At 40.6% G+C, this 18,911-nt stretch overlaps 3 protein-coding genes across 5 annotated transcripts in view; 2 read left to right on the top strand and 1 right to left on the bottom strand.

Annotated features, from left to right (window-relative positions):
* Positions 1-5,964, top strand: part of SIRT5 (sirtuin 5) — a 35,354-nt gene extending 29,390 nt beyond the window's left edge. For all 3 annotated transcript variants that reach the window (XM_033115928.1, XM_033115927.1, XM_033115929.1), the window contains one exon: positions 5,636-5,964. In XM_033115928.1, coding sequence (XP_032971819.1) covers positions 5,636-5,711 — 76 coding nt within the window. In that variant the 3' untranslated portion in view covers positions 5,712-5,964. The remainder of the gene's footprint in view (positions 1-5,635) is intronic.
* A 2,629-nt stretch (positions 5,965-8,593) lies between these two features.
* NOL7 (nucleolar protein 7) lies at positions 8,594-12,672 on the top strand. The gene is made up of 8 exons (XM_033115930.1): positions 8,594-8,974; positions 9,062-9,122; positions 9,793-9,851; positions 11,210-11,241; positions 11,494-11,575; positions 11,923-12,044; positions 12,124-12,201; positions 12,489-12,672. The coding sequence occupies exons 1-8, from the start codon at positions 8,619-8,621 to the stop codon at positions 12,557-12,559; spliced, it is 861 nt and encodes a 286-aa protein (XP_032971821.1). The 5' UTR covers positions 8,594-8,618; the 3' UTR covers positions 12,560-12,672.
* A 756-nt stretch (positions 12,673-13,428) lies between these two features.
* RANBP9 (RAN binding protein 9) overlaps positions 13,429-18,911 on the bottom strand; it is an 81,331-nt gene continuing 75,848 nt past the window's right edge. The window contains exons 13-14 of the mRNA XM_033115926.1: positions 17,600-17,711; positions 13,429-14,419 (exon numbers count right to left, since the gene is read on the bottom strand). Coding sequence (XP_032971817.1) covers positions 14,289-14,419; positions 17,600-17,711 — 243 coding nt within the window. The 3' untranslated portion in view covers positions 13,429-14,288. The remainder of the gene's footprint in view (positions 14,420-17,599; positions 17,712-18,911) is intronic.

The raw sequence follows: 18,911 nt of genomic DNA, 5'->3' as shown, positions 1-18,911 counted from the left end.
ATCTGAAGCTCTGCACCTAGGTTGGAAATAAAGGCCGAGTCTCAAGGACAAAGTGATAGCTCCTCCAGGAACAAGGGGATAGTTCATTCTTTGCTGCTTTAATTTCAAACAGCGAGGTTTCTGATACTTTATGATTTTAGAGAATAAATTTCCTCTAAAAAAAAGTATGTAGTTAAAGTAAAAAAGTACGTTTTAATAGTTACTCAATAAAGGGAGTTAACGACACTGCACAACTTGTCCTGGGAAAAAATACTGTATCCTATTTAACTCTGCAGCTGGCTTTATCTGTGTCTCTTATTCCCGTCTGAGGGATGGTAGGGCAGATTTTTACTGGCCAAGCTCAATTTCACCATTTCAATGTCAATTATAATTCTTAGTTTTTGCTTTTAATAGATGGAAGCACTGAGAAAGCTGGGTGACATAAACCCCTGCTTTTTATAGATGGAAACACTGAGAAAGCTGGGCCACATAAACCCCTATATGGCATTGCCACTCAGATTTTGGACCTCTTTTCAAGTTATACGCTAAAATACCCATAGTAATTTTATATCTCATTTAGTTAGCTATTAACTGACAATTTTATCAGACCCTCCTTCAGTTTTATTGAAAGCAAGAATGGAACGGCTATACTTGTGTAAGGATGTGTTACCCAGTCTTTGGAAACCATTTGTTTTCTCTGCTCTACGTTAGTATTTCAAACGTCTCTTTATTTGGCATCCCATAGGTTTTCACATTGTGGGATAAGGCACTATTGTAAGGTTTGGGGTGGGTGAGGGGTACAGCATTACTTTGCGAAGTGGGAGAAGACTGAAGACTGAATGTGGAAAGTCGCTTTCTTGGGGAAGAGACCGCGTGGGATTGAGGGTCTGGGAATTCCCTAAAAGCTCTCCATGCCTGGCTGTAATTCTTGGAGAGTCCTCAAGGGACTGTAACCAGTGTGCTGGTGAGGAGCTTTCTAGTGGCCAGTGTTCAACAAGCTGTAGGTGGCAGAAGGAGCGGAAGTGCCATTTGGGATGTGGACATAAGGGACGTCCATTAGCGGCACTCTGGAGAGAAGAGAGGACTTAAGGGCTAAGGTATTCACGATTTGCGTTGTATCAATATGGATGATGAATTACATTGAGCAAACGCTTTTTTCACTTTTAATTGTGCTCACTTGGCTGTCTTATTAATAATATACTAGAAAACCCTGCTTTTATTTCTTATTCAGAGTTGGGTTTTTTTTCCCTGTCCTAAGTATTTTCTCTTGAAGGAAGCAGAAATCATTGGTTTTTCTTCTTTTTCTTTAACCTCTTTCCTCCTCCTCCTCCTCCTCTTCTTCTTCCTCCTCCTCTTCCTCCTCCTCTTCCTCGCTCCCCCCCCCCCTCTATTTTTCTGACTACAAGTCAGAGCTAGTTGTGAAGTCCAGTGGATGGTTTGAGAGGTCTGTTGACTCAGCTAAAATCCTTATGGTCTGCGTGGTGCATGAGGCTATGTTTCTCTTGTCCTCAGTACATTTGAATGCTGTTTTAATGTAGTATATAGATATTGTAAAACTTTACAACTTCAATTATAACTTTGGCAATACAATCACAAAATACACTTTACAATTATGTCTCCCTCTACCCGTTAAAATAAAATTATTATTTATAGCCCCTAAATACTAGGCACTTGGTTTCCTAAATTACTTTGGTCACAAGGGCCAACCCATAGTGAAACCTCTACATTTTGAGTTGTCAGAAGCTAGATGAAAGAAGACACAAAAATCCCGAATACCATAAATTTGAGAATTTGGATTTTACTCTGCGTGTAATTAAGAGATGTGTAACTGAGCCAGTCAAGATGGAGGAGTAGGGAGAATGATCGAAGATAGCCCAGTAAGTAAACACTGCTTGCCTCATCTTGTGAACACATCAAAATTACAACTAAATTATAGAACAATCAACCTGGAGAATCATCTGAAATCTAGCTGAACAAGTTTTGTAACTATGGATATAAAGAAGAAGCTGCATCGAGACTGGTGGGAGAGGCAGAAATGCCAAACAGGCTGGCCCCACATCAATGGATGGCAGAGGAAAATTGGGAGGAACATCTCGGCCACAGAGGTTCCCCACAGAGGAGCAAGGAACCTCAGCCTCACACCAGGCTCCCCAGCCAGGAGTATTGGTGCTGGGAAGAGGAGCCCTCACAACATCTGGTTGTGAAAAACAGTGGGGACTCCAACCATCTAGGTGGGACAGAAGGCAGCTTGGAAAACCAGCTGTCCTCTTAAAGGGACCGCACACAGATTCACTCGCTTGTAGGTACTCACCCTGGGCTCTGGTGGAGGGATAGTAACTCGGGGCATTGGAGACATACGGTGGTCGGACTGAGGTGTTTGACTTTGGAATGTGAGTTACAAGATAGTTGCCATTTTCCCTGTGCGGGATCCTTTTTCCCATGCAACCAGCAGATGGGCGCCATCTTTCCTGTGTTGAGCCTGCCCCCTAAGCTTAAAGCCAAATCTGAGTCTGATTGGCCTGGTGAGCTCCACAGCTGTGCCATGCTGACTCACTGAGACCCCGTCAAACCCAACTCCGTAATGCAGGAGGCTTTATCAACTGAACCTTTTCAGAGCTGGCAACCTGCAGCAGGTGGCAGCAGGCCTTGGAGTGTCCTGGCTTTTTGTGGAGCTACCCCAGGCCCATTAATGGTGACAGTTCTCCTCAGTTCCCACACACCTTCAGGTCCAGTATAGGCAGCGACCAACCGTGGGTCACTTTGTAGCTCCTACCAGCTAGTCCCTGGCCAGTCACAGGCAGTGGGTGACCTGGGGCTGCACCAGAACCCCTCCCAATAGGCCCTAGAACCAACATACTTGGAGGTTGGCCTCCGACCACAGCAGAGCACTGTCCAATTATCTCCACAAGTGGTACACCCAAATGGCCGTCTCAACAGGCACCAGAGCTTGCTGGGGTGAATTCCGCCATCTGTGGGGTAAGACCCCCTGCATAGCAGCCCGTAAGCTGTGGACATGGCCAAACACCACAGCCAATCAGCCTGAGGATCAATAGCACCCACTAATGTGCCAATAACAATCAAGGCTCAACTATAACAGGAAAGCACACACAACCCACACAAAGGACACCCCTGGAGCACCTGGAGCAGGTGACCAGGGAGACTGTGCCACTGGGCCCCACAGGGTACATACTACATAAGACCACATGGCAAGAGATGTAGCCGACTTACCTAATACATACAAACAAACAGGCAGCCAAAACGAGGAAACAAACATGTCCCAAATGAAAGAACAGGAGAAAACTCCAGAAAAAGAACTAAATGAAATGGAGGCAAGCAACCTACCAAAGACAGAGTTCAAAACAATGGTTATAAGGATGCTCAAGAAATTCAGTGAGAACTTCAACAAAGAGATAGCAAGCATAAAAAAGGACATAGAATCCATAAAAAAGAATCCATTGAAGTGAAGAATACAATAATTGAAATGAAGAATGCACTAGAAAGACTCACCAGCAGACTAGATCAAGCAAAGGATGGAATCAATGATTTGGAAGACAAGGTAGCAGAAAACACCCAATTGGAACAGCAAAAAGAAAAAATAATGAAAAAAAAATGAGGATAGTTTAAGAGACTTCTGGGACAACACGAAGTGTAACAACATTCACATCTCCAGAAGGAGAAGAGAGAAAGCAAGGGATTGAGAACCTGTTTGAAAAAATAATGACTGAAATCTTTCCTAACATGGCAAAGAAAATAGACCTACCAGTCCAGGAAATGCAGAGAGTCCCAAACAAGATGAACCCAAACAGACCCACACCAAGACACATTATAATTAGAATGGCAAAGGTTAAAGATAAAGAAAGAATCCCAAAAGCAGCAAGAGAAAGGCAACTATTAGGTTGGTACAAAAGTAATTGTGGTTTAAAAGGTTAAAAATAATCACAAAAACCGCAATTACTTTTGCACCAACCTAACAGTAACTTTTAAGGGAGCTCCCATAAGATTGTCAGCTGATTTCTCAACAAAAACTTTGCAAGCCAGAAGAGACTGGCAGGAAATATTCAAAGTGATGAAAAGCAAGGATCTACAACCAACACTACCCAGTAAGGCTATCATTTAGAATCAACGGACAGATAAAGAGCTTTCCAGACCAGAAAAAATTAAAGCAGTTCATCACCACCAAACCAGTATTACAAGGAATGTTAGAAGGACTTCTTTAAGATTGGGGGTGGAGGGGAGATAAAAAATACGAATAATAAAATGGCAATTGTTACATATCTATCAACAACTACTTTCAGTGGATTAAATGCTTCAATAAAAATCACAGGATGGTTGATTGGATAAGAAAACAAAACCCTTCCATATACTGCCTACAAGACTTGCTTCAGATTGAAAGACACACACAAATAGAAAGTAAAGGGATGGAAAAAAATATTTTATGAAAATGGAAATGGAAAAAAACCGAAAAACCTGGGGTAGCAATACTTATACCAGACAAAATAGGCTTTAAAACAAATGCTATAAAAAGAGACAAAGAAGGACCCAGTATCCCACTTCTGGGTATTTATCTGAAGAAACCCAAAATGCTACTTTGAGGGGACGTGTGCATCCATATGTTCATTGCAGCATTGTTTATATTGGCCAAGATGTGGAGGCAGCCTGGGTGTCTGTCGACCAAGAATGGATAAAGAGGAGGTGGTTCATACATACAATGGGATATTGCTGGGCCAGGGAAGGGAATGGGTTCTTGCCATCTGTGGCGGCATGGATGGACCTGGAGGGCATTGTGCTGAGTGGAGTATAAGACAGACCGAGACAGATGCAGTGTGATTTCGCTTATATGTGGAATCTAAGAACAAAATAAACAAACAAAACAGAAAGAAACTCATAGATACAGAGAACGTTTTGATGGTTGCCAGATGGGAGGGGGTTTGGGGATGTGTGTGAAAGAAGAGGAAGGGATTAAGCAGTACAAATTGGTTGTTACAAAGTAGTTATGGGCGTGTAGGGTATATCGTAAGGATTATAGTCAATATTGTTGTAATAAGTGTGTATGGTGTCAGATGGCTACTAGATTTGTTGGGGTGATAGATGGGAGAGTTAGGGGGCAGGGTGAAAAAAGTGAAGGAATTAAGAAATACAGACTGGTAGTTACAAAATAGTCATGGGGACGTAAAGTAAAGCACAAGCACAGGGAATATAGTCAATAATATGGTAATAACTTATGGATAATGCCAGGTGGGTACTAGTCAGGGAGAATCACTTCTTAAATTATACAGATGGCTAACCACTATGCTGTACAACTGAAATTAATATAATATTGAATGTCAGCTGTAATTGATAAATTTTAAAAGGCGGGGGAAGGTGAAGTGGAATAAGAGATTCAAATTTCCAGGTGTAAAACAGTAAGTCGTGGGGATGTAGCATGGGGAATATAGTCAATATTGTGATAGCATGGTGCAGTGTCAGATGGTTGCTGGACTTACCATGGTGATCACTTCTTCAGGTATATAAATGTTGAATAATTATTGTGTATACCTGAAACTGATATATATGTTATGTTAGCTATATTTTTAGATAAAAATCTTAAAAAAAATGTGTAACTTGCTGATGTAGTATGTTGATTTTGCTCCTAACTGCATCTGTCCTTGTGTTTCAGGTTTCATTTCCAGGGGCCCTGTGGTAAGAGTCTTCCTGAAGCCCTTGCTCCTCATGAAACTGAAACAGTTTCTTAATTGTCCTGAGGACGTTAGAAATTATAGTACATCTAAGTACCAAGCTACAAACAGGAGATACAATCCTGTGGATGGTGAGATGAATACTGGAAGATCTAAAGACATCCTCTGATTCCCTGGCGGGATTCAACCTGTTGATCAGTGATAGGGTCTTAGAGGTAACAATAGCAAACGTATTTACAAGAAATCAGAGAACTGTAAAGTTAACGCATGTTATTCGGTTTGAACTTAAACATAAAATACCTCTGCTGTGCTTGGTTGGTTTGTTATTGGGAGGGAAAAAAGTTGTAATTAGTGTCTTAAAAATGAGATTATCTCAATTGTATTTTTGCTATTTGTTCAATGATACTTTAAGTAGAGGGGTAAAACCTTGGTATTTCTGATTTTTGTACAAGTTTTGGAGGAAAATTAAATCACTCTCTACGGTAGGTAATTTATTATATAAAGATGTGACCCCAAGAGATATCTTTTTGGGGGACTTTTTCTTTTCAGTATTTACCTTGATTGGCTGTTTTAGCTCAAAGTATGTGGAATACAATAAGAACTCATGCAAGGAAGGAGGAGAAAAGTAATAAAAAGGAAAAAAGTCAGGATGAAAAAAACGATGCAAGTATGTGGACTCCAAGGATAAACACAACTGCCTAAAATTTAGCACTCGCCTTCTTAGCAGCCAGGGAGGAAAGGGAGAGGTGATGGTTGACTCTTTCTAAATATAAACATACAATGGGGTCTGCCAGTCTTTCCCAGACACTGAATTCTGAAGGGAGTGTTTCCCATGGGACTTAACCTTGGAGTAAAGTAGTAAAAAATGCCGTTCTCGCCTCTAGCCCCACCACCTAATGCAACACCCAGGGCCCTTGGAAAGCCTGCTGTCCCGCAAACATCAGAGGCCTGACTCGGGGGAGCAACCGTTAGTAAACAGTGTAGGAAGGTCACACATAACACGGTCCCTTGGATCAGGTGGGTTCCCTGGGTGATTACACACCTGGGCCACATCACGTCAGCCCCTTACAAAACTGCATTCAATGTTACCCACTTTGGCTTTTGTGGAAAGAGACGACAAGGCACTGTCACATAAAACTTTATACTGCATTTGCAAGTCATACCTTTTAATAAATCCCAAAGGTCCTTTGCATGGGCAAGAGCACTGTCCATAACCTACAAGGAGTCTGAAGGGCCAGCCAAGCACCTTTACGGTTTGGTTCACATTTCACATGGGTGGGTCAAAGCATGTACGCTGAGGGCACTTGTATTGACTCTAATGTAGTTTTTGTACATAAAATACCGTCATTCACTTAAAAAAATTTTTTTAAGTTTTTTATATTAGTTTCTAGTGCCAGTATTCATTTCTAATAGGTTTGTTGTTGGGTTTCTCAAAACTTGATACATTTTCTAGTGTTAGCAGTAATGGAAGTCAACACACTGTCTCAGAGAGTCTGACTATATTTTTAATTTTCAATTTCTATCTGACCAAGGCCCAGATACTCTAGAACTGTCCTTTGTCATTCCTCTCATACTGGGCCTTTGGCACCAGCAGCTATTTTTCGTTTTCGTGCTTTGACATTTTTGTTCATGTTTTGCTTTTCTTAGAGAAGATGAAAGAATTGAAAATACAAAATGTATGTGAAGTAGAAATTATTCAATTTACTATTATTGAACATGTACCATATGATAGACGCTAGAAATAAAATTAGTAAGACGTGGATCTTAGCCCCAAGGACTTCACAGAACGGTTGGAACAACTGTCATGTGAACTATTATACTGTATGGAAACTACAGTAATAGAAAATTGTGCAAGATTCCGAGGAAAATGCAATTAGAGATGGGCCAAGTGGGGATGAGGCAGATGTTAAGGTGTCTGAAAGGCTTTTAAGGAGGAGTCAGCATGGGTGGGGGTTGAGGTATAAACAGGAGTGCACACTGGGGAGTGTTTATCAGTAGAGGGAACAGCATGTAACAACGCACGGCAAGTGGCAAACAGGCTGGTTTGTTCCGAGAAGGATGAATCGTTGACTGTTGTGGGAGAAGATAAACACAGATCACAAGGGGCCGTGTATGCCAAAAAATGAAATATACTTGGAGGCTAAATAAATAGTACTAGGGTTGCATTCACTACGTAACAGTGAAGTCATTCTTTTACCAGATTCAGGATTTGCAACGGACCAGCCATTGTTCAAGGTCCTGGGGTTACAGCAGGGCACAGATGGGGTGCTGCTCTCACGGAGCTTACACTCAAATGGACTCAAACGGGGAGTGTCAGTGATGAACGGAACAGAGGCATGGACAAGCGGTACTCGGGGCTGGCGGTCAGGGAGGCCAGGAAACGGCGACCCGTGTCGCCAAGCATACGTTTGGTGCTGAGGACAGATGACCTATGTCTGCCAACTTGGTCTCGTCGGCGACAGCAGGACTTTAAGGCATCAAGGTCCTGTCGCTATAGCGCATTTCTTCCCTTTGAAACGCCACTTCGTGGAGTGCGGAGTGAAGGGAGGAGCCACATCTGCAAATACAGATTAACTGGATCAACCGAGCGGATCCGGTGCTAAAAAAAAAGGCGGCGAGAGGGCGACTGGGGCTTGCGCTCACCGAGTTTCTGGGCACCGGATGGTGTGACCCGCGCCAGCCCGCCTCGAGGAGCGCGCGGACCCAGCCAACTCCTCTCAGCATCCCAGCCTAGAGGGCAGCACGACAGGTCTTGCCTGCCAGGCAACAAGCCCCATCCCCACTAGCTCTCCCAGCCGGCGCGCCGCCGCCGCGAGCCCGGAGGAATCTAGCGGCCTCCGGAAGGAAACACCCTCAGGCTTTCGTTAGGCCACGCCCTCCCCCGCCCTGCGCGTGCGCCTCCGCTAGTCTTGGGCCGTCTCTCACCTCCCTTTTCTCAATGGGCCTCCGAGCCTGTAGGGGGCGATGAAACCAGCGTGGCTTACTCCTCACCCCACACGGGGCTTGCGGGGGGCTGCTTCCAGGTCAGAGGTCAGACGGTCCGGCGCGGCGTGGGCCATGGTGCAGCTTCGGCCGCGCGCGTCCCGCGCCCCGGCGTCGGCGTCGGCGATGGTGGACGAGAGCCAGCCCACCTCGGAGGAGGAGGCGGAGCACGGCCTGTTGCTCGGGCAGCCCAGCAGCGGCGCGGCGGCCGAGCCGCTGCAGGAAGACGACGAAGGGGATGAAGAATTTGACGACGAAGCCCCGGAGGAGCTTACTTTCGCCAGCGCCCAGGCGGAAGCGAGAGAAGAGGAGCGGCGAGTTCGGGAGACAGCGCGCAGGTTCGGAGCCTACGGCCGGGCCGGAGAACCGTCCCCTTCCGTCCCCGTTTGTGTCTCTCCGCTCTGACTTGTCACCCTTCCTTTCAGGGATAAAACACTTTTGAAAGAAAAGAGGAAGCGACGCGAGGAGCTGTTCATCGAACAAAAGGTTGGCATGTAGGAAGGCATCTCCTTTTTACAAGCCGGCATAGGGTAGAATTCCCATGTTTGATGCAAAAGCTGGTAGGATATGGGGGTGGGGAAGAAGGCGTTAATATTCCTTCTGACATCGGTGAAAACAAAAATGTTCGTATACTTTGCTGTCCACCGATTGAAAATGGGAGTGAGAAGAGGCGTGAATTTGAAATCTTACGGTGACTGTCACTCTGACACTCAGCTCGCCGTGACACCAGCCGTTTCGCCTCGCGGAGGTAGTTTTCTTACCTGCAGCTGGCTTGCTGTTAGACTGAAACGAGGTGCTGTGTAAGCCAAGGGCCGTACAAACAGAATATAATTGTTCTGTTTGGAAGATTAGCCATAGAGGACTGACTCCAGATGGACGTGACTTAACTGCTTTCAGTGTGTGACAGTGACCTGAGCGTTGGCAGACAGTGGGGACCCATTCCAGTCTTCACCACGTTTTCCAAAGAATGTGGAATAAGTTTTGTGATTCCTGTTGTCCCACAGCTTAGAGATACAGTGGGGGCAGCGGTCAGCCTCATTCATTCACTTGCGCGAGATAAGGCTGTCCTTCACATCTGTAACTTCAGAAGCAGCCCAGGGTATGTTGTCCCATGGTATGTCATGCACCTCACTTTTTGACTTTAAATGTCTTTAAGAAAAGGAAGCTCCTTCCAGACTCCATTCTAGAGAAGTTGACTACAGTTTCACAGACTAAGTAAGTAATGAATCTTGTTATTTGCTTACATACACCCGTCTTTGAATTCCATACTGGTATAGACATGTATTTGAATCCATGTAATTGAAGAAATAATAAAGCCTAAATTAGCTACGCAGTACATGTTTGAATTTGGTGGGAAAGGTGGAGGGAAGTATTTCACTTCTTTACAGTCTTTTGCCATTTCTTTTTGTTCATTCCCACTGCTGACTCTAGCTTCTGAGTTCCTGATCTCAGAGTATTTATTCAACCAGTTGTTGAGCAACTGTCACTGTACTACGGGTAGGGTAGATAGTAGTGAATAAAACAAGTGTCTTGAAATTTATCATTCAGTGTAGTAGCAGACACTTATCCAGACTCCTAAAACTCAACTTGTCCCATCCTTGCCTTTACCTGTCCCCAACTTGTCCGTCCTCCTTTTCCCCATTTAGTCGCTTTGCATCCACTCAGTGTTTAAAGCCAACGCGTCATTTTCCTCTTCATCTATCCCACAGAATCAAACCTGAGTAAATTTAGACTTCTAAATATGTCATTTTTCTATCCCCGTTGTCTCCCCTTAATGCTTTTAAGTTCAGAAGCATAGTGTTGTATCTGTGTACCTAGGCCAGTGGTTCTCAGATTTTCTATAGAACGTTTTGAAAGTTACTCAGATCTCAAATATATTAAACGTTAGGTTGGTGCAAAAGTAATTGCGGTCTTTGCAGTTTTTAACCTTTAAAAACCGCAATTACTTTTGCACCAACCTAACATGTATTTGGTGGCCAATTCCCCATTCATCACAACCAAGCCCACGTTACCTCTGTGTTCTCTCATTCCACTCACCCCATTACTTCCTCTTTTGTAGCTTTTCTACTGTGCAAGTGCTTGTGTACAGGCATCTCATAGTGTTTCCTCAGTTTGCATTTGTCTCTCAGACCAGACTCCTCAAGGCTAGTCCTTGTCTTGTGTTTAAATTGTTGCATTAATCCTTTGTGATTTCTCCAAATGAAGTGAGGCAAGCCTATCACATTTCACTTTTTGTGTTTCAAGTGACGTGTTATATCTCCTTCTTTCTTAACTCCCATTAACCATAGCAGTCTGCTTCTTTGGTAGCTTGCTAATATGCTTTCAAATTTTAAATTCTGAGAAGATACTCCCATCCAAGAATATACTAGTTTGTGGATTGGGAGTTGGTGGTAGTGCATTGGGGAGTGACTTGCTTTCTAAAACTGATTAAAGATCCTGAGTAAAAACTGAGGATGGTGGTAATGAAAGGGGTGGGAGTTATCCTATTTGTAAAACCAGAGGAAATTGTGTAACAAGTTGAATAATCTTTGCTATCTGCCATACCAATTTTTGTGTTGTTGTTCTCCTCTTAGCATAAAGAAATCACCAGGCAAGTTAAAAGAAGGTATGAACTATTCTAATTTAAATAATTTCTCGTGTAAGTGTCAAGTGCATTTGCAGATATTTGCAGTCAAATAGCCCTTAGAGAGCATGGGAACAAAGCTGGCCAAGTTTAGGTTGGGCCTATTCCCTATATTTCTTACAAATAAAAACTGCATCAGATTGGTGTGTAGTAGGTATTTAATGTGAACTCCAGTAAATGCTCCCGATTTATTTTTACATAAGTGCTAACTAGAAATAAAACTCAATTTTTTAGTTAATTTACAGAAGAAAAATGAAGAATGTGAAAAAGGAAGTGATTCCAAGAAAGCTAAAGTACAAAAAGTTCAGTCTGTCAGGTAAGAAGAGTCTTTTTTTTCCCCTGTAGGATATGAAGGTGACCTTTTGAGAGTTTTGGCTTATTTGGGAAAATATTTTAATTAGCAATTTCAGATTGGATCCTCTGTGGGAAAACAAATTGTGGTATTTATATAAAAACAAAATAATTTGCTCTACCAAAATGTGAATATTAGTCTATTTCTTATAAAATAGCCCTGTAATTTAGTTTTATTCGTTATCTGCGCATATACAAAATCAAGATTTTGGTTTTTCCACGCACTTTTTGAGACAACAAAAATACCTTATTTTGAAGTAAGCATGTTATCAATCAACCTCATTCTTTTTGCCCTTTTGTATTGATCACCAGCCAGAATAAAAGCTACTGGGCTCTAAGGCTAAAAGATCAAGATCTGAGAGATTCAAGGCAACAAGCAGCCAAAGCCTTCATACAAAATTCTTTGTACGGTCCAGGAACCAACAGAACTACTGGTAAATTTCCTTATGGACTGTTTTTCTCACTTTTTACTGCAAGTAAACAAAGAAATAATATAATAATTCTCTTTTCTAGTAAATAAGTTCCTGTCTCTTGACAACAAGAGGTTACCAGTGAAAAAGGCTGCAGCCCAGTTTTTGAATAATGGTTGGGGTAAGGTCCAGCTTTATTCTCTTTGCTCTGATTGTTTTATATATTGAATGATGTTCTTTTTTAAGGAGATAAATACTCAAATAATTACAAAGTATCTTTTTTGCTTATAATGGCTTCTATATTAATATTTTAATTGCGTCTGAAAACAGGTCAGTGTAGTATGTATACATATTTAACAGATGTAATTTTAATATTTCTACTCATAAAGAGTATCTTGAAAATTTTTGAACTGTTTGTTGGGAATTTTATCTCTCTAATATTCTTACTGCACAAACTTTCTATTCTAGGAACCCAGAAAAAACAAAATGCTAAGAGGTTTAAAAAACGGTGGATGGTCAGAAAGATGAAAAACTTCTAAGAAGTAGATCAAAGCTAAATGAAGAATGAGAACTTTGGATGTGTAAAACTTAATAGTTTAGAAGATTGACTTGTCTTAAAAAATCTAATAAATCATTTATAAATCATTGTAAAGGGTCATTACACAAATCATAATTTGTGGAATTACCCCGTCACATGCGATCATTCTGGATTGATTACAGGTGCGCCTTTAGTCTTTGAGGGTCCTGGAAGAAACAGCAGTTTAAAATGAATTGTTTCCATTTCTTTTTGTTTATCCATTTAATTGAATATAAGCAACACGAGTAAGGGCACCTCTTCTCCCCCTCTCCCCCAGCCCGCAGTTGATGTGTGGCAGGAATGGCAGGGAGGAGGAGGAGAAATGGACATCCGTGAAAAGTCTTTGTCTGCAGTTCTCAGGTGCCTTAGTTTCTCGGTGCTACTGATGAGAATTTGCTTCACAAAATACAGAATGAGCAAGAGAAATAACTGTGAAAAAGTGCAATATCCAAGTGCAGATCAATACCTTTTCTTCTTAATGAAGGGTCAATCCTCAGTGTACAAACCAGTCAACCAGGGGATGGGGTACACTGTTGAACAGCGTGTTGCAAGGTTACTTTTAACTAGTTTGCGAGTTGCTTTACTAGCAAGTAACCTCTCTTATTATGAATGTGAAAATAAGGAGATTAATTTCCCCTTTTCTTTTTTTGTCACTCACAATATCATGTTTGACCATAATACAGAGAAGCCAGTAAACTGAAGGCAGTCTTAGGTTGTAGAACTCAGATTTATAGTAAAAATCACTCTAAAATTAAAACATCGCTCTAATTTTATATTAATCATAAGTATGCAAGTACCTAATATATAAACTCAGTTGACACTCTAATAATATCTGGAGAAGTAAATTTTTAATGGCTGGTTAATTATATCACTACATTTTTATTGCAATATAGTACTCATTTAAGCACTTAAAAATGGAAGGTGTACAAAGATTAAATTAAGACACGGTAAATTGACTAAATATTTGGTTTTTATATAAATAAAGGTCATAACCACACCGTTGACATGTAATACTGTTATAATACAACAGTTAAACTTGTGAGTCTACAACAGAAGTCGTTGGTAGTTAAACAGGAAACAAAGTTGAAAAGACCATGTTAAAACAAAACTACTGGGACTAACAGGTTGGGATTGTAAGTAGCAACAAACGTATTCACTCAGCTCCTGAGTATTTCAAGTTTTACAGTACACATTAAAAATGATTTCTTCCATCAACACTATCAATTCAAACTGTCAGATGTTTATGCATTTTGCAAGTTACACTGATTGAATGCTTATATGGGAGCGGGGGTCGGAACATTGCCCAATTTGAAGTTTACATCACCCACATGCTAACACAACACAACTTGCTCCATTTCCTTCCCCCCTTCCCCCCCCAACAAAGAAGGCAGGATTTTTTGGTTTCTTTTAGGTAATTGTTTTAAAGGATTTGTGATGATCAATTTGAACGTCTGAGATTCAGTAATATTTAACTCTTAGACAACTAAGAGGTTAAAGATGGAAAATAATTTCTCCTAACACTAAGTTAGAAAATCATTTGCATCATGCTGTAAACTAGGAAGCAATGTAAAGCGACAAAAACCTGTCCCCAGTACATAATTAAAAAAATCTAAATTTCAAATCAGCAGAGCTGGTCTACTTCCATGTTGACTATATGCCACAATATAAGTGTGAGCTCCTTAAATGCATAGCTAATGTAGGTAGTCTTCCACTGTGGCAAATGCACAGGATCCAATTCCTGATCGAGCCATCAGTCCTAGACATTGTGTGGCCTGTCCCATTGCTAGGGCAAGAGGAGGTTGCTTTGGCAGATTGTGAGTTTCTGGGGAAAGATGATTAAAAATGGAAATAGCAATTAGCAAGACATTAAAAAAAATTACCAGGAAAACACTGCATTACTTACACCATTACCAATGCATATGTCACTCTTAACTACCTAACAACTAGCAAAGATAGTTTCTAAGCAAATGATTAATGCTTACTCTGATAAGGTAATGCGGGTGGGTACTGGGTATTCAACTAGAAGAAAAATTCTTTCAGAATTAGACTTTTTAAAGTGTTAGATCCTCTAAATCTTTTATTTCCATGTTAACTATGATAGAATTTCTTAGCTGGTATTTACAGGAGAGGAATAAGGAATATTTAGCATTTCTCTTCTATTTGAGCAAGGTCAGTTGACATTAACAGAAAAAGGCATGAGGTTTTCGGTAAAAGTTTTACTGATGGATTCTTCCTCTTTGGGGGTGTGTGTTGTGGGAAGGACCCAACTGAGGCTACCTAACTGTTTCCAAGGCATAGTGGTGAGTGTTACTTGGGTTGGTAGGGAGCACCATGGTAGGGGTGATGGTGACCATGAGAGACGATAGAGCACAATTTTGGAGCGGTAATTTATAATTCATAGGTCAAACACTTTAAAATTTGCCAATAAATTAAAGTTTTCAGGATCCTTCATACCAGAAATTTGTCAACAGTTGTACACGTGTAGTAATTATCAAAATTTGCCAAAGATGGAAAAAGGAACTAATGGTGAAAGTGGCCAAACTCATAGAAGCTGGTCATTTCTCCTTGTGAGATGTTCATATTTTAAGTTTATGTAGATTTCCAATTAATAAAATTACTAAACAGTCCTTAATAGGCATAGTTGATGACAAAGGGCAAAAGCAGTGATTTATGACTGGTAAGGCTCCATGTGATTTCATTCCACTGTTGGTTCTGAGGTTGCAAAGTGGTGGGAGAAAGAAAAATTCCAGAAGGAATGAAGCAAAAAAAAAAAAGGAAGCAAGTTCAGGATTCAAAGTAGAAGAGGAAAAAAATAGAATTAAGAGTAGAAGAATAAAAATATGCAAGACAAGATTCAGATTGATGAAAATGTACGGTTTGAAAAGTGGTCTGTGGGTTAAGATTAAAGTACTGGCTATTCTGTGGCAAGATGCTATTTAGCTAAATTTTGATGGTGATAAACATTTTTTGCTGACTAAGCAGGAATGACTAGTTTAAAATAATCCTGCCTTAACTTGAATCAAAAACAATTTTAAGTTTTATACAAATCAACATAATTAACACTGAAAAGGAAACATCCTTTCAGAAACGTCTCCTGAAGGTTTATAGGGAAGTACGTAACCTTGCTGTAAGGTAAGTATCTAGAAGTACTTTATTGCAGCTTTATTTTGACCACGGGAGGCATCTGGTTATAAGCATTTAAAATTTTTTTTTGGATACGAAACTTGCAGGAAATTATATACCATTAATACAATAACTTGAAGCACTACTTATAGATTATATAGTATTTATAAATATGCACACAGACATCCCCCCCACAGCAATTTAATAATTAATTTTGCAGGAATTATATATATTTAATAAATTTAAGCACTATTTATAGCTGAACCTACATAATATGTATAGCACAATATGTAAAAGTATGTATATCTTGGATAATGGTCCCAAGCAATTTAGTATTTAAAAATTTATTTCCCTTGAAGATCCCAAGGTATAAAAAACACTGTTATAATAAAGAAAACTCGTCACTTGTCTTCAAAAATTTTTTCCAAGTCTGACTGTTCTTTAAGTACAAAGCAATCAGGGCTTTATGATTACCTGTAAGGTAGCAATTTCAAAAATACAATTATAGTAAACCATAATTTACCCCACAATCCCAGCATTGCTACTGAGTTTTCTTATGTTTACCAATAGAGCTAAATGAATTTTGCATAACCAAAGAAAATACAACACATTAACACCACAAAGAAAATTCACATTTATTATATACAAAATCTAAAGAAAACTACAACACAAAGATACTACCCTTATTCCAAAACTTCAGTATGAGACCTTAACACACAAAAATGAATTTTATAAAGGCAAAGAAACAGACTAAGGCTCAAATATGAATGAATACTTTTAATTGCTTCCTTTACATTCTGGCCATATGAGCCCAGGCCCTCGTTACAAGTCTCCCTGTCTAAATATTTTCTAATCTACTCTTGGGCACTGCTCTAATCTAGCAAAAGTAATTAGAAACATGTTGCTAAAAGCCCCCAAAACTAATGGGGCCAAACAGCACAGAAAAGACTTCTAAACTGGAGTCCCATTTTACCTGGGGAATTAAGATTCTCAGGTCAGGAGAAAAAGCACCTATCTAAATTACCTTTGAAAAGAATTATCCAGAAATTAAAACATAGTTCTATGTAGTCAACCAACCCTATAGAGTTTATATATAAATGCACAGAATACACAGAGGATTCATATAGAAAGTGTCCTCGTTCAGTACATAAGCACTGTATTCACACTAGTGCGCTGCTCACAGGGAACAGCCAGTGCTAATCCTCACTATACTGCTGTTCTCTCCCTCCCCCACCCTTTTTGTTTTCTCAGTACTCACATTTTTCCTAATTGCCAATTATACAGCTGAGAAAAGTAGGAAAGTAAATTGACAAAGTGCACACAACACTGACAGGTGGCAGAAGTGGGATTAAATGCGTTTTTTCCCTTGAAATTCAGTGCTCTTTCCAGTACAGCAGAGCTGCCCGTTCCCACTGAACACTTTCACTCTCAAAAGGGCAGGAAGCCAGGGAGTTCATGTCCAAGTTTCCCAACAACAATATCTAGCTGAATATGATTAACTTTAACGCAAATATAATTTGACTCTAAGGGCTGGTACTGACGGGCATTTCCAAGTCACCTGGAGGCCCCTGTGCCTGTATGAGGCATGGTGGGAGCTGTGAAATGGGTGGCTCGGGACAGAACTGCGCGCGCGCGCGCACACACACACACACTTCTAATTTCCAAACTTCCCCAGATGCACCCCATGTACTGTTTTTATTCCATTTGAATCCACTTAACCTGGAATTGAAATGGAGGAAGGTATTTTAAGGTAATTTTAATGTTTAAAAAGTAGAAAACCTTTCCCTTATTTTACCAAAATATAAATGCCAGCAGAAATAATATCATCTCAAATATTGAGAGAATATAGTTGGACTTGTGCCTTTTTGGCTTTACTTACCTAATATTGCACTGTTAAGAGCTGAGCACACAGGTTCTCTCTGAATTGGGTCAAGTTGATTTCCAACTGGGCTGTTCCAAGGATCTGAATAAGCTAGTAAACTGAATGCATCCTGTTGAAAACAGCAATTTGGTTTTTAATTCAAATAGTTCAACTACTGTGCTCACCACAGTTACAAGTTGAGAGGCAGATAAAATATGGCTTTAAGGCACTAGATTACTGTGACATTTACACCCTTTTACCTATATACATACTTTAACAACTAGATTATACAGCAAAGCCTAATTTGTTTGCATTCTTTTTGTAAAAAGCCATTCTTATTATCTTCTCCCTATCCCTGTAACACATACACAGCAGAAAAATAATTACAAATTGAAAAATGAATTCCTGTGAAATGGGCAAACACTGGTTAAGATAGAGAGGAACACAAAACATTCAGATACTTTACAATTTATTACCACTCATATGAATTTGACATTAAAAGGATAGGGCCTGCCTATATATATTTTTCAAACAGATGTGGGAACTGGACACATTTCATTGGATGTCATCTTTTCAAACTGATGAAAAAATAAAAGTAAACTGGCTCCAATTCAGGAACATTTAGTAGTTTCAAGCATCCTCAAGCCACCCCTCCTAAAGTAGCTGACACACACACAGTAGTCTTTTTCCAATGACTTTTGTCTTCTTTCTATGAGGCACATACTGCAGAGGTTTCAGACACTGGCATCAATCACCAGGGTGCACCACCAGTGTGGCCTCTGCCAAGTAACGGCCTCTCCAAGTGTCACTTTCATCATTTGGGATTATCACAGGTCGTATTTCACACCCACATAAGGAATAACTGAGCTAAGTGAAATTAGCAATGTTTGTTTATTCTAATCTTTCAATAAATAATGTCCTATACTTTGCCAAAAGTCAATGCGCTAATCTGGAGTGACATTATATAATCCAATTACAGACACAATTAGGTACAGAAGGCATACACAGAGAGGTGCTGAGGAAAACGCAGATCAGTGGATTCAGTAACAACACTCAAAATGCTGATTACAGACCTGTGGAAGACTGAAGTCCCTAAAGAATACTATCTCCTGGGTGCAGCCGTTCCGGCATTCCTCTCATCTTACTAGTGTTCTGAGAGCAGAGGTGGGTGGGGGAGAGCCTTCCTGGTCCACTGTACTCTTCCCTTTCTCATCCAAACTGGCCTCCATATTGTGGAGGTAAGAGAAGAACCGCCCACAAGGCAAAGCTGCACAGAGGGTCCAGGGCTCCGGACAGGGAGTACATGTGCCTCGGAACAAACCCATGCGGC

Source organism: Rhinolophus ferrumequinum, chromosome 9 (assembly GCF_004115265.2).
Source record: "Rhinolophus ferrumequinum isolate MPI-CBG mRhiFer1 chromosome 9, mRhiFer1_v1.p, whole genome shotgun sequence".
NCBI lineage: Eukaryota > Metazoa > Chordata > Mammalia > Chiroptera > Rhinolophidae > Rhinolophus > Rhinolophus ferrumequinum.
The sequence above is the reverse complement of the archived record's forward strand: the minus strand, read 5'-3'. Positions and strand labels throughout refer to the sequence as shown.

What these genes read in the sequence shown, in the direction of transcription:
- NOL7 (XM_033115930.1), top strand. Translation starts at nt 8,619, where the DNA reads ATGAAACCAGCGTGGCTTACTCCTCACCCCACACGGGGCTTGCGGGGG. An exon ending in GTTCGGGAGACAGCGCGCAG is followed by an intron (nt 8,975 to 9,061) that starts GTTCGGAGCCTA and finishes CCTTCCTTTCAG; the next exon opens with GGATAAAACACTTTTGAAAG. An exon ending in ACTACAGTTTCACAGACTAA is followed by an intron (nt 9,852 to 11,209) that starts GTAAGTAATGAA and finishes TTCTCCTCTTAG; the next exon opens with CATAAAGAAATCACCAGGCA.